Source organism: Triturus cristatus, chromosome 9, assembly GCF_964204655.1.
Source record: "Triturus cristatus chromosome 9, aTriCri1.1, whole genome shotgun sequence".
NCBI lineage: Eukaryota > Metazoa > Chordata > Amphibia > Caudata > Salamandridae > Triturus > Triturus cristatus.
This window is the reverse complement of record NC_140592.1, coordinates 913,425,321-913,440,926: the sequence shown is the minus strand read 5'-3', so window position 1 is coordinate 913,440,926 and position 15,606 is coordinate 913,425,321. Positions and strand designations below refer to the sequence as shown.

The 15,606-nt window shown below is 46.0% G+C and overlaps 1 protein-coding gene across 2 annotated transcripts in view; it reads right to left on the bottom strand.

Annotated features, from left to right (window-relative positions):
- SYNE3 (spectrin repeat containing nuclear envelope family member 3) overlaps nt 1-15,606 on the bottom strand; it is a 357,026-nt gene that overhangs the window by 101,989 nt on the left and 239,431 nt on the right. For both annotated transcript variants that reach the window (XM_085626453.1, XM_085626454.1), the window contains one exon: nt 10,998-11,156. In XM_085626453.1, the coding sequence (XP_085482579.1) occupies nt 10,998-11,156 (159 nt within the window). The remainder of the gene's footprint in view (nt 1-10,997; nt 11,157-15,606) is intronic.

Genomic DNA, 15,606 nt, shown 5'->3' with positions numbered 1-15,606 from the left:
GGGCAGGTACAGCGTTGAGGAAGCAGGCTAAACGGCTCAAGCACTCCCACCCAGCAGGAAGGAAAAACTGGTGGGTGGCGGAAGCAGTGAGCGTCGCATTAGCCCCCCATTCTTGGTGCAGTATCGCTAAGACCAAGGGCCCAGGATTCAATCCCCACTGGCCCGCCATCCAGGAAGCAAAAAATATCTCCGGCATCACCGCAGCTGTTGTTGGGGACTGGGCGGAACCTGTAGGAGCTTTTTTTAATCACGCCGCCGGCCTGGTTGCTGGTCGCGGAGGCACCGTGTCACGGGTTGCTGAAAGGACAAGTTCACAGCCCCAGCGCTATTCGCAGCTGTTCTGGGCACTGGGTGGAATTGGTAGGAGCTGGTTCTAGGCACACCGTTGCTGGTCTTGGGGGCACCGTGTCGCAGGGGTCACGCATAGGAACCAGAGGAAGCACCGGAAGAACTCCGGGCCAGAGCTTGACTGTGACCTGGAGATGTTATTGGAGAAGGCGAGGGCTTTGGTGACCCTCAAAAGCAAAGAGTGGATGGATCGGAACATGGTGGTGCCACCTTCCAGGAAAAAGGCATGGTCAGAACAAGCAGCAACACCCCCCCCACCGGGGCCCGGTAAGAAGGGGCATGCAAACCAAACGGTGGCCCCAGCCAAACCGGGCAAAGGAGGGCCAAGAGCAACGCCACCCCTCTCATGGCCCTTGTAAGAAGGGGCAGGGAGCCAAAGCAGCGGCCCCAGTGAAACCAGACAAAGGAGGGCCGAGGAAAGCACAGCGGCCTCCCCCTGCGGCCCCACCACAGGAGGTAATAATTGAATCAGACACAGATGAGGGTAGCAGTGGCGACAATGGGTCTGTAGCCAGCACCACGCGGCACGCCGAAACCAAGCACGGACAATGAATATGGTGAGCACCAAGCACTGAGCGAATGGGTCAGGCAGCGCAAAAGGGGGCAAGGGCAGAAGGGAAGCAGTGAGGGAGTACCCGGGCAGATTGCAAATTATGGCACACAGCTAGGTGTAAGCAACTATGCAGCGCATGGGCCATGGGCCTCCCAGCCGCCCTGGCCAGCACACCCAAGGGGGGGGCAACACAACTTCCAGCAAACCTCATCCATCTGACCGTGAAGGAGAGGTTCTGGCGGAAGGAATACATAGATATATTATCATTTCTGGAAGTACGCCACGCAGGATTGAACTTAACAGTTCAGGACAAGAAGGACGAGGGCAGGAGGGATAGGCACAATCCGAGGGTGGAGAAAACAATAGAGAACTGGCTGCGGGCCTTCAGAACTCTGGCATACGTATTCATTGAGAAATTTTCACAAAGTGCAGCAGCCCTAATCCTATACAAGCAGAAAGTGCAAGAAGCGCAACAAAAGTATCAGGGTGAGACCTGGCTATGGTATGATGAAGGCTTCAGGGAAAAAAAGCAGACCTGGCCAACAATTGAATGGGACTGCCAGGACATGGAGGGCTTCACGGATCACATGGTGGCAGCCAGAGAAGGGCTAGGTGCAGGGGAACCCAATTTTTGTCCCTCAGGGTTCAAAGGAAAATATGAAGGGTGAGGACAAGGGTTCATAGGCAAAGGCCAGGCAGGCGGAAGAATGGGAAAACACGAATGGCAACATGGTGGGAATACGACAAGGATGAGTGTAAATGGAGGACTGCATGCAGATTTAAACACAGCTGTGAGACCTGCGGAGGCAACCATCCCGCCTTACAGTGCTGACAGTCACAAGCGGCAGGTAACAAAAGAGATAAAAGCAACACGAAGAAATAGTAGTGGGGCCGAGACAGCGCCGGGGGTGAGGGGGATGCGGGTGGGAGGATACCACTTCCTACTCCCATAAACACAAGAAGACTGATAGCATCGCTAAGTAACTACCGAAAAGAGGAGAACAGGAAACAGTTAGCGGACGGGTTCACATCCGGATTCCCCATCCCCTATAAGGGTCCTGTGGCACGGCGGCTTAGCCGCAACCTAAAATCCATATGGGACAACTCAGAGGCAGCTAGACAGAAAGTCGACAAGGAGGTTCAGCAAGGGTGGGTGACTGGCCCATTCATTTCCCCCCCAATATCTAACCTGATAGTTTCACCCCTAGGCGTAGAACCTAAGAAGGAGCCATGTACATACCGGCTCATACACCACCTTTCACACCCGCATGGGGATTCCATCAATGACTGTTGGAGCAGGACAGCTGCTCGGTAGCTTACACCTCCCTGGATGATGCAGTAAAACTGATCAAACAGGCAGGGAGGGGGGCTCTCTTGGCCAAAATAGATATAGAGACAGCATTCCGCTTAATGCCAGTGCACCTGAACAGTTATCACCTCTTAGGTTTCCAACTAGAATGGAAATATTACTATGACAAGTGCTTACACATGGGCTGTGCCATATCCTGCGCCTACTTTGCGGCGTTTAGCAGTTTTCTAGAATGGGCACTGGGATCACGCCACTCGGAGGGGGGGCGGGTCCACTAATTGGACGACTTCCTGTTCATTGGGAAGGCAGTAATGGGGGAATGTGCAGACCTCCTCTGCCTTTTTGTAGGCTTGACAAAGGAACTAGGAGTCCTGCTAGTACCGTACAAGACAGAGGGTCCAACCACTAAGCTGTCCTTTCTCAGTATAGAGCTAGATTCAGTGGGTGGAATATGCAAACTGCCACCTGAAAAGGTAGCTAGGCTGCACCAGATCATAAGGCAGCAAAAAAATGTAATGCTAGGTGAGATACAACAGCTACTGAGTAAACTGAATTTCGCGACCAGAGTAATCCCTGCAGGGCGCCCCTGCGCCAGACACCTGGCCTGGCTGACTAGGGGTATGTCACAGAAACACCAAAGGGTGCACATTACACAGGGGGTGAAGGAAGACTTAGGGACACTTTCTTCCAAGTTTCAACGGTACGCTCATGTGGCGTGAACCTGGGTGTGGGCAGAACAACTAGAACTCTACACTGATGCAGCAGGCGGTCACGGCTTTGGGGCCATCCTGGGGACAGCGTGGGTAGCGGCTAAATGACCAGACAGCTGTAGCCAGAGTAGACTCACAGGCAACATCACATTGTTAGATCTCTTCCCCATCGTGGTGACTTTTACTATATGGCGCCAAAAACTAGCCAATAAGCAGATCACCCTATGGTCAGACAACCATGCGGTGGTACAGGCGATCAACTTAGGAACAGCAAAGTGCCCAGCAGTGGTCAAACTACTGCGGAAGTTAGTTGGTTGCCAACTGATGGCGAACATAGCCATTAGGGCAAGACACATTGCGGGTCTGGACAACTCAATAGCTGACTCATTTCTCGTTTTCAGTGGGTCAGGTTCAGGGAGCTGGCACCAAACAAGGACCAAGTAATGACTACAAAACCAGAAGAGCTATGGGAATTGGTGGACAAGGATAACGACCGTGTTGGATCACGCAATGGCCCCCAAGATGGAGAAACAATATCGTAAGTGCTGGGCGACCTTCATTGACAAAACAGGCTCTAGGAGGGTGAAGGCTGTTAATCAGGAAGAGGTAACAATGTTCATAGACTGGGCATTCCAGAGCAGGAAAACCAGATCATGGGCTCAAGCACACCTGAGCACGGTCACCTATTACTCCAAACTGGCGACAGGGGTGGATCCTATGGGGGCATTTTTCTGCAGAATGGCTATGAAAGGCTTGGAGAGATTACAGCCGAGGACTAGGTATAGGAGGAAGACCATTGATTTTACAGTCCTAAAGAAGGCAATTTGAGCATTAGCAAAAATATGCACTGGGGAACATGAGCTGAAGTTATTCAGGGCAGCATTAGCACTGGCATTTTTCAGGGCATACATGATCAATGAGTTAGTCGCCCCAGCGAAAGGGGAACCAGGGGGCAGCATGCATACACAGGACGGACCTCCACATGGGGGTGGGACACATGGTAATCCACTTGCGCTCATCAAAAAGGGGAAAACACCGGGATTGAGTGTATCAAGGACAAGGCCTACTGCCTAGTATGCCTCATCCAGGACTATGTGCAACAAGGAGGGCTGGCGCAGGGGCCGTTATTTACACATAGGGACGGGTCTTGCCTCAGCCGGTTTCAGTTTATAGCGGTTATGCGGAGGTTGCTGGGGAAGGTGGGTTTTACACCAGGGGAGTTCGGGTCACACTCCTTCCGAATAGGGGCCGCAACCACGGTGGCAGACCTGGGTTTTGGCTCTGAACAAATCAAAAAGATGGGGCGATCGCCTTTAAAAGATACATACACCCCACAGTGTACTGAGTTTTGGTTTTAACCCTCCTCCATCTACCTCTGTCAGAGGGTCACAAGAAAGTATTGATCGTGGGTTACTTGTACATAGCCCGGGCACAACAGTGGGCGGCAGCACGGCAAGAATCCAGAGGGATCTAGCTCTGTAAGACTGAGGTGACCTGGCTAGGACAATCCGGGATAAAATGGGACCAGCTGCTGCCCGTGGTGCGAAGAGCGCTCTGGGAGAGCGACTGGCCGGACGCGGTGGTGGTTCACTTGGGGGGTAATGAGCTAGCAGCCATTGGGAGGAGAAAACTACTGGAAAAAATGATCACGGACCTAGCCTCCCTAGCCAGGTTAATACGCCCAGCGGACGTAATATGGTCAGAATTAATAGTGCACAGGGCATGGAGGGAAGCCATAAACCAGTGTTCAGTTGAAAAGTCCAGACGCAAACTGAACATCACCATGGCAAAAATATGCAGGGCCAACAGCTTGGGGTTTTGTAAGGCATGGGCTGATTAACCTGAGGTGCCCGGGATACCAATTGGAGGATGGGGTTCACCTAACCGGGGTAGGCATGAACATGTTCATACTTAACATAGTGGGGGTTCTGGAGCAACTGGGTTTCTCTTGAAAGGGGGTAGGGAGGCGGAAAAGGTGGGAGCTGCCTTCGATCGTTGAACTAGCGGCAGCATAGCGGAAGAAACCCAGAACAAGATCGAAAGGGGAAAGTACCAAGCATGGGAAATTAATGCATGATGTAAATTGACATGGAGGTACATGAATGACCAACCAATAAGTTGTGAGATGTATAATCCATGTGTGAAATAAACTGTGGCCTTTCTATGCACCATATCATGTCGTCACCAGAATGATTTATGGGAGGGAAAGGACGCATGTGGTTAGGGCGCTAAATTGAAAGGGGTGAACTTGCCCCCTGGGAGGGGTTACCCTACAACAGAAGACAACAGTGCTGGAAAGATAAGGGATTACTACCCACGAAAAATAAAGTGTGTAATTTTATGTTGGTACGACACGTTGTCCTGTGTGTCTGTGTACCTGATAGTTTGTTTGTGTACCTTTGTGGACACATCAGTCTGATTATTTCCTTGTTCACTCGAGCACTTTTGTATGGGTGTGTTGGCACGTTTGTACATCTCAGATAACATCCGTATTTATGTTCAAGAGATCATGATTGAGTGAGCTTAAGTGACATCATGTGTATGTATGTGCATTTCAGCCTGGGTTTCTCTCAAAGCTCCATCACACTAGCAGGTGCATTAACCCAGCGGTTGCCCTCCTTGTAGGGAAGAACTGCTGCGGTGCTGCACAGATACTTACTCTGTTCAGAGAAAGCGTCCGGCCATTCTATTCTCATCCCTGCAGGGCACGGCTCACAGCTCACCACAACACTGAATGCAAGAGGAAAACACAGTCTCTGTCTTTCCAGCTGCTTCTCCCTATGTCTCTTCACATTCTATCCTCGACGCCACAAACCAGGTCTGTCTGTAAATCTGGTACTGACAAATGGCACCCCTCGAGTCAAGTGCCCTGTGCGACGGCACTGGTCGCACCACCCTAAGGCCAGTGTTGTGCTTGATTAAAGGTCACTTTATAGATATTACCAGTGGTGGCTGCCTCGGAACGGGGGTGGGAGGCAGGGGAGGATGAAAAAAAATAAGAAGAAACCTACCTGTCAACGCTGCTGCCTCTCACCCGTCCTCAGTCTGTGCACTGGCAGCACCGGAAGCACCCAGGCTCCCAAACTCTCCCAGCCAATCGCTGCATGAGCAGTGTCGTGACTGGTCTGAGCAGCCTGTTTGACCGCTCAGGCAGTGCCTGGGAGCCTGGGCATGCTCTACACAGGGCTGTGCAAAACAGCCAGGTGGAGAACATGCTAAGTGCGCTTGACGGTTGGGTGGGCCCAAAAGGGCCGGCCTAACAGTGATGCGCACTTAGAGAGTGCAAAAATCTCCTCTCCCTTTGATGGCGGTGAGCCCCACGTCGCCCTAACCTGGCTTTGAGTCACACAGAAAAAAAAATTATAATATCTTGTTATTATCATATTCTTTTTTTGCATTGCTCAATGAGCGGAGGAGCTGCCACTGGATACTACACTTTAAAGCAGTCTTGGCATTTCAGACGGTGGCACGATGCATTCTCGGACTTGCGGTTTTAATATCCCTCTAGAAATGTGGGATTTAAAACCCAAACATGCAAAGTACTGATCGCTAAAAGGCTAAAACTGGCTAAAGGTGTCACTTTGCTCCTATGGAGCAATTATTTAAAGGAATAGGTACCAGCTACGGTACAGCAGAAATATAATACCAGCCACAGAGGAGTCTGTGACCAATCAAAAAAGACATAGACCAAATGACTTTATTGGTCACCGAACCCAGGGGGGAGCAGCAGTATCTACACTGATGAAAACTACTGGGGGAGGGTTATTTCATATAATATGTGAGCTTTGCTCCTTCTGCTGACAGACTTCATAGTTGGCAAGTGTATCACTCCATCCCCACGCTTCAATCAGGCATGACCAAGCCCAGTGGCCGCGGGCCGGGAAGGCGAAGTCGAACCACATAAGGGCCCGCGATGAACACCTATCGAGGGTGGAGGTCAGGAGGAGCGGGAGGAAAAGCCTGCGAAAATGTACATAAGAGTTTGGGTGGCGTGCTGTGAATCGACCAATGCGGTAGCAGGGGTGTGGAAAAGGGAGAGAAAGTCATAAGGAAGGGCACGGGGACCCTACAGCACAATTGACCTCTGCACAGAAAAGTTCACCTTCCCACACTGGAATCCAGACGTCGCAGCCGCAAGGGAATTGGTAGACAGAGCTGTGGAGACAGCACACAAAGACAAACACAAAAAGATCAGTAGCCCAGTAGAAAGAGGGCCTCAAACAGTGTCCTTTGGATGCCTCAAATGCAAGGGCACGGAGAGCAGGTGATTGGTCAGTGTCCTGAGGATGACATACGGCAGGGTCACTGGGACCAGGCGATTGATCATCAAGGGTCAGGTTCAGGCGGACATAGCACTTGCAGCCCGGGCCGACCTGACGGCTACCCACATATATCACGGTAGCAAGGGAAGCCTAGAAGCTGCAAACCCTAGACACCTGCTAGGAGGCCATCGCGCAGAGCTGGGACAAGTCGTGTTGGTAAAGTAACAGTGGGGCAATAACTGTGTAAATATTGTCAAGTTATGGTTTATGGTTACATTGGCAAGTGATATGTTTATGATAAATCTTGTGTTATGTGAGATATCATAAACTGCAGCCGATTTGCACTATAATTGGTTTCAGTGTGTTCCATAAGTATGAGTGGATCAGGTCGTCCGGAAGTGACAAGGACCATGTGCACATCTGGAAGGGGTTTGGAATTATGCAGTTTTGCTGCTGGGGTGTTTTCTGCATAATAATGGATTTTCAACAATCTGCAGATTTGAATAAAAACACGTTTCTAGCACACACAAAAACACGAGTTACTAAAAACGCAAGAAGAGGAAGACCAATACCAAACTCCCTGCATATTAGTATCTATACAGGTTGAGATACCCTGTTCTGCAACTCTACGACCATTTTTGAAATATGTCTCTAACATGATCCCAAACCCACCTGGCATAATCCCTCTATACCAGACTGCCTTATTCTGCCATCGAGACCTGCTTTAATAATCCAACACACATTATTCCGAGTGTGTTTTGAGGTCCAACCATTTGTTCATTACACTTGGTCCCTTTTGATATCAACATTCTTTTTGGATTCTATAGTACCTTCCACCTTTAGACTCCATTCGCTCTTGCCTATTCAGTTCATTTCAAATGAATGACTTGCAACAACACTTTTTCCTTGTACACTATATGGTTCGAATCCCCTTCCAACATGGCCGCCATATCCAACCTCTAAGATGACTAGATATGACTTGACCACTCAACAGGCCATCTGCCCGTGTCGCTTCTTTCCCTATAATGAATTGAGCTATTACAAACTGCCATCCTTGTATCTTGCGCTTTTGTATTGTTTTCAAACACACTTCCAACTTCACACTTTGTCCAACCTGGCACTCAGAGCCACACGTCCATTCAGGCAGTATACTACGTGAACTAATCACGGGCCAACATCCCGTCTTCTACTAAACATGCAAATGTTTCAATATAAACGAATGCCTTAGCCACTTTACTTTTCTTTAATTTGTGTGTTCCAACTCATTTTAAGCCCCAACCTAAAATGGCCACCCAAATTTATATCTGTTGCTAGCCTGTTTTGTTTCCATCACATGACGGGATTATCTGGTCACATGACCATTCGATACCCTCTTAGTCCTTCCTCCCTCTCCACAACATTACCTTCCGGACTCGGTGGAGAGGGTAGGTCAGAACACGGTATTCGAAGGGAAGACATGTGAGTACACTGACCCCGTCGGCTCTTTGCTTTTACTTAACCATTGCTTGAATCAGACAATATCTCAAAATCGACAACTGTTTACTTGTATTTCTACGAAGTCATTTACGAGGCGCCACGCCATTAGCTACCAACATCATGCTCCTTATTAATTGATATATGTGATTAACGCACTGGTGTCGTAACATTCCATAACAGTTCACATATACCAGAGACGTGTCCAGCCCCGGTCCATTGTTTTATCTTTTTATATTGGTCGTTCTTCAACTTAACATGACCAGTCCTCAGTTCTACCTAGACCGGGCCCTATATACCCTCACGAACACTCTGGCCACCTAGGGATCGGTTAGACCTATCCCTGTTTTCTCTCTCTTTTCCCACACGCATAACTCAGTGTACCCGACTTCTTCTACGCATCCAACGAGTGGCTCTCTGATCTTACGAGTGGCGTTGGTGGTCACCATTAACCATATCGCTGCCTTACTTTTTATTCCCTAATTCAGTGTACTCGACCCCGCATACACACTCAAACGAGTGGTTTTCTGATTTCACGAGGGCCCACGGTGGTCATCTAAAACCATGTTTTACGTTTTATTTTGGTTTTATTTTAGATGTACTCCCCACTAATTGTTCCTGGACATCTCTGTTCACTACATCTTGTACACATTATATTGTGCATACGATGACCCTCCTTCTCATTAGACTATGTAATACCAACTAATACATAATGAGGTAACATCACGAGTTCACATTACTCTAATGGACGCTTGTTTACTTTTAATCCCCATTTTAAATCACGTTCACCAAATATACCTCAGTAGAATCTTGTGAATGCGTGCTTTCTCTGTTATTTTGTTCCTTACAGCCTCTTAAATTAGAGGATGCCACATTCGTGTACAACCCACCGAGTACTGTTGATACCTGGATATTGACTGACTAGGGTGAGTTGTTTAGACGCGGTTATGTGATTTATACAGCTGTCACACACCGGTGATTAGTCACTCTAGCTCACCTAGGGACCTACCACCTCGGCGCTTTTAAATATAGTCAACGTTAATCCACTAATGTTGACTAATGTTGCGACACTGCACTATCTGAGTTATAGAGAGTGTGTCACCTTATAGGCTTCACGTATCACCTTTACCACCAGCACCTGCATACTGGCCTGATTAAACTTGTTTGATGATACCTTCCTTTCTTTTCAGGTAGTTTCCGGTACCAACAGGTATTCAATACTTAGATTGATCATTAATTCCAACCAACGAAGTTGTGTTATGTAGATAGTTTTAGCAAACATACACCCCCCCATAGGTCCTGATGAATCGCGAGTATATATTACTCTCAGCGAGAAACATGTTGACCCAATATTGCACTATACTCATCACTTTAATAGGAGACATTACACTCACATAAGTGCTCTGTATACACGTTTTTAACTAAGGTAGGAAGCCATCTGAATAAAATTTACTCCAACTAGGCATTCCTCACCTTATCTTAATATCACCAATCTTTATCTTCATCTACCCGCACTTCATCTATACGGCAGTCGGATAGAAGATCTCCGCCAAAGAGCCCCTTTTTAGGGAGCCCGTCGGGCATTGCACCGCCGGCCCGACGAGGAGCAGCCCATATGATGAAGCATGACACCTGCAAGGGTGTGTGAGGGCATTTAAATCCGACATAAGGATTTCCACACTGACTGTACGGTGTGCTTTATCCGCCTGAAGCCTTTGCGTTTACACCTCTCTATTTCCTTCCCCCCTGAGGAACTATAGGAACATCTTTTGCCATTACTAAAAACGCAGACATGTTGCTGTGCAGTGAAAGGTTGACTGGTCATCTTTGCTGTATTTGAGTGTTAGACGGGTAAATGGCATTAAACCTTTGCCAGATAGTGTCAACATGTGTAAAAATAATAAAAGAATGAGGTAAAACTAACTATCACAAAAAGTGGCGCATTATGCTGCATAATATGACTTTTCTTGCCACATAATTTAGGAAAGCTTGCCACAAAATCTTTAAGATCATTTTTTCAAACTTGAGAGCAAACCCACACGTCTCAGAATGCATCGTAATGCAGGCTAAACAGACTAGACTGGCTGAAAATCTCACATATGGCATAGGGACCCTTGAAAACTAAAATGTAAGCATTCCTCTGCCCGAACTGTGCTTTATGAATAAAGTTTGGGGGCTCACGCGCTTGTTTACTTCTTTACCTCTCACCTGTGAAAGAAATGATTATTGCTCATTGGACAGGACAGCGCTGTTGCTTCCTGGAGGTTTCCTGCGACAGCTTGCATTCTGGCGGCAATACAGGAAGCAGAAGCGCTGCGGGTAGAACACTCTAAGAGAAGTACCTGAAATACTTTGAGCCTGGCCTCCGTGGACTCAGTCGTAGCTCCTACGCATTTCTTTAGCTTCTCGACGACGTCGTTCAGCCACGCTCGGAACTGTTCGATATTGCCCTGGTACTCCTGGTGCTCCGACATGATGTTCGCGAGGAGGTCCACTCTCTCCTGTAAAAAACACGAAGGACAGTCAGAACAGCAATGGCTGCAGGGCTTGCCCGTCAGGCTCTGCACAGGTGACGGTTGAGAGACAAGCCGCGCGCGTCCCTTCCCTCCACCCCTGCCTTATCAAAGGCCTGCAGCCGGTGTCTGAGAAAACGTCGCACAACTCGGCCATTCTGACACCCATGCAGGCATGCCACGGCCCAAATGCAATCATGTATTTGGTATAGTGCTTGCTGTTTTATTTGGTAGGGAGGAAAATATGTTGTATGTTTTAAACATGACATGTTTACTGAATAGCAGAGTAATACAATAATTTCATATTTGGTAGCTCGTAGAGGAGAACATATATTACATAAGCGCAATCACAGAGTGGGAGTTTTATTGTCAGTAAATATCGGGCTTGCTTGATCTACGACTTTTTTCTGGTCCCAAATACTGGTTGCAATTTGTGACCAGTATTTTTGCGACCAAAAACATTTTTTACGAACCTACTTATTGAACGAGTAGGTCGGTTCTCAAATAAAGGAGAGTGGAAATGCAATCTGCCTTGCCTCATTAATAAACATGACATAGGTAGCTAATTAGGACTCGCTCCGGTTGGAGGCCATCACAATCATGGTGGCCTGCTATGGTCAGCCGACCACTGTGAGTATTGTGTCTCTCACTCACAAAAGCATTTTGTGTTTTTTAGATTGCCCTCTGTTTTCCTTAAAGGAAACGTAGCCGCATTAATAAAAAAAGTTTCCTTTTTTTAAATTTGTTTGAGAATGTGCAATTGTCTCTTGGACCACTGCCTAGTCTCAACTTTTTTCTTTTAAGATTCACAATGGAGGAGGGCCCCCAAGAGGACGCTTTCCTCTTTGCCAATGCTTTACCACCCTAGCTCGGGAATCGGTACTCCCATGTTTTTTTGCAGCCAGATTACAGTTGCAGAACAGTGATACATCTCCTACTGACTCACAACCTGGGAAGTAAAATTCGATTTTAAATTTGCAAGCTTGGGACTTACCTGGCTTGCGTCGTTCAGGAGGTATGGAACGATGAGGTAATACATCTATTTGAATGTCCGCATTTGTGTGCTGTTGTTTATAGCCTTGTGGACTGAGTGCTGAAGTACATATGGAAACTAATCAGTGAGGTAGAAAGGATAGCTGTGAGACTAAGTGGCTGGTACTGATGTGTTGCTTAAGTAGGAATTTGGTAGAAATCTGCCACTGTTGTTTGTTAAAATGTATGCAAATATAGCCTTACTGTGTAGTCTAAAGTGTAGAAAAAACATTCCGAGAGCTCTGTATGTCATTAAACGCTACCGCAAATCAATGTTCTTGCAAGCTTCTCTGATGGACTGGAGATATGATCTTTCTTATCCAAACTCTTTGATTTAACCTAAAAAAAAGGTAGTATCTTACAATCCATATGACATATTCAAACAAAAACATAGTGTGATGCACTCCAACAAGCTTTAAGAAGCTGCAGAGGAGCGTAAGCGGTAAAAAAACAATGGTTCGGGTGTGGCCAAAAGGTCCAATAATAAAGTGATCCTGAGGAGAGCACTTATGGTTAGAGAGTTGAAGATTAATTATTTTAAAGGAGCAAAAAAATTAATAATGTACATAGGGACATAAGTCAGTTCATGGGAAACATTTATTTCCACAACAATAGAATTTAGGTGCTCACACAATAAGTGAAAGAGGCGTGACGTGCAGAGTGATGGTGAAGTTTAAAATAACGGCATCGCATTGACAACAATAGTGTAAAACTCCTCAAGCAACTTTATAGAATAGAACATCCTCTCAGATGCATTACACATTGGTGGGGGTGAATCAGTGGAGCCGAATACGAGCTGTGACGTAGTTGGAAACTGTTTAATGCTCCGTGTGTACAATGCTAATTTCATGATGACAATTTAAAGTTACTCCCAACGCGGCCGGCCCGAAGGGGTTGTAGGCAGCATGCTGTGTATTCCCCTCACCCTTTGCATTATGTGAACTACACATTTGTATTATCGCATAGCCGGCCCCGACGGGGATGTAGGCCAGATGCTGAATTGTACACTTGTTGGTGGAGTATAATAAAATCAAAAAAAAAAAAACTTTATAGAATAGAAAGAGTTTTGTTGTAAAGAGTCAACGGCGTTTCAATCTCAACTGTTCGAGATCATCATCAGAACATATAACGGGTGAGCAAGCTGAATTGATGCAATTATTCGTAGCGCAAGGAAGAGCAATTGAGGGCTTCAGAAAACAGCTGAGGGTAGACGAGTTCACCCAGATTAATTCGCTGAAGGTACGAGCGTGAGAATATCACGTGTGTGTAAACTTGAAAGGCAGGGTCAACTGTATAAGTTGCGCTTAACGTGTTCGCGTGAACAGACCAAGCAGCATGACCCGCTGAGCTCCTCTCCCAAGACTTTCCAAATATGAACTGGGATTGACTTTAACTAAATTTATTGGCAGCAAATCGTTATGCGCAACTTATACAGCTGACCCTGCCTTTCAAGTTTACACACACGTGATATTCTCACGCTCGTACCTTCAGCGAATTAATCTGGGTGAACTCGTCTACCCTCAGCTGTTTTCTGAAGCCCTCAATTGCTCTTCCTTGTGCTACGAATAATTGCATCAATTCAACTTGCTCACCCATTATATGTCCTGATGATGATCTCGAACAGTTGAGATCGAAACACCGTTGACCCTTTACAACAAAACTCTTCCTATTCTATAAAGTTGCTTAAGGAGTTTTACACTATTGTCAATGCGATGCCGTTATTTTAAACTTCACCATCACTCTGCATGTCAAGCCTCTTTCACTTATTGTGTGAGCACCTGAATTCTATTGTTGTGGAAATAAATGTTTCACATGAACTGACTTATGTCCCTATGTACATTATTGATTTTTTTGCTCCTTTAAAATAATTAATCTTCAACACTCTAACCATAAGTGCTCTCCTTAGGATCACTTTATTATTGGACCTTTTGGCCACACCCGAACCATTGTTTTATTACCGCATATTTCACCCCAGGTTCACGTATTGGGGTACCCTTGTTTTTCTCAAAACTTGCAGAGGAACGTAAAGCAGAAGTGAGGAAACTGTAACTATTGCAAATATATATCAGGCAAATAAATATCAGGGAATGATCCTGCCTAACGTTTAGAGTTCCCTAGAATCATTTAGTAAGTTATACATACAGTAACTGTGCTTCCTTTTTCTGTTTGTTAGCCCAGTAAAACTATTACGTAGCTCAGCAAATTAATGTACAAGCTGTCTGAATACCTGGCGGATTAAGACTCCTCGCCCGCTCTCCTCCTTTTATCTTCTGGCCATAGTAGCTAAACTTGCAGGTAATATTGGCAGTTATGGCCCACAAGCAAAGACGTCTGGCACAACATTCCATTCAGTAGGCTAATAATTATTCAGGATCATAATACCACCGATTCCACTCCCATGATCAACTTTTGAGATAATAATCCCAAGCTATAAGAAGACCACAGTAAAATGGGATAACAAAAAAAAAATTGTAGTAACAGTGATAGGCTCTTGTGAGACCAGAAACATGGGTGCATTCAATTAGACAGGTTGAAACGTTTGCTAATCACTTGTACATTTCATTTTGATCATTTGCAAACATTTGCCTTCCATGTCCATTGATAAGTAAGTTATTTGCTCAACGCAGAAACCAAAGACATTTTTTTATGAATGGGCCTTCGAGGAAGGGTAAACGATCCTTATCAGGACTAATATCCTAACTATGCCTTGCTCTATGAAGAATAATTGAACAGTATGAGTTCTGCAATCTTTGAAAAGATACCATAAACAACACAGTGTTATATACAAACTATGACTAGTTTTAGTTACTATTTTCATCTTTGTACTAGAAAGCATATTTGAACAGTGGGAATTCTGCATTCTCTGTCTAGATACCATAAGTCAATACTGTCTTATATACAAACTAGGACGAGATGTATTTACTATTTTCTTTCATTTCTAATCTACTAACAAAAGAACAAAAGAGAGGCCAGGCTCTGCCTTTCAAAGCACAAAATCCCTTTTTGAAGCTGTGCCAAGATTTGGATGTAATGAAAGCTCTTGGGCAAATACTGCTAAATGCAGGTAAATACAAAATGACTTCTAGTAAATAAGTAATTATGGTGCACTACAAAGGTACAGATCTGTAAAAGTAGTTGGCTAAGACAACTCAATTACTTCTAATCTGATTACAATGCCTAATAACAAATTACTATAGGGAATATGTGTCTTAAAAGTAAGGGGGTGTGTGTACAAAATTTGATCAATTTTGTTGGCTCTTGGAAAATGTGGGCGGTGAGAAAACCATGTCACTAAAACCACCATCGCACCTGTCATGAAAAGAGATTTGTGCTGGCTGTGTCTTAGAAGCCAAAGGCTGTAGACCAATGAGTCTAATGAGGACTGCATTCTGCCTTGCAGTGACCT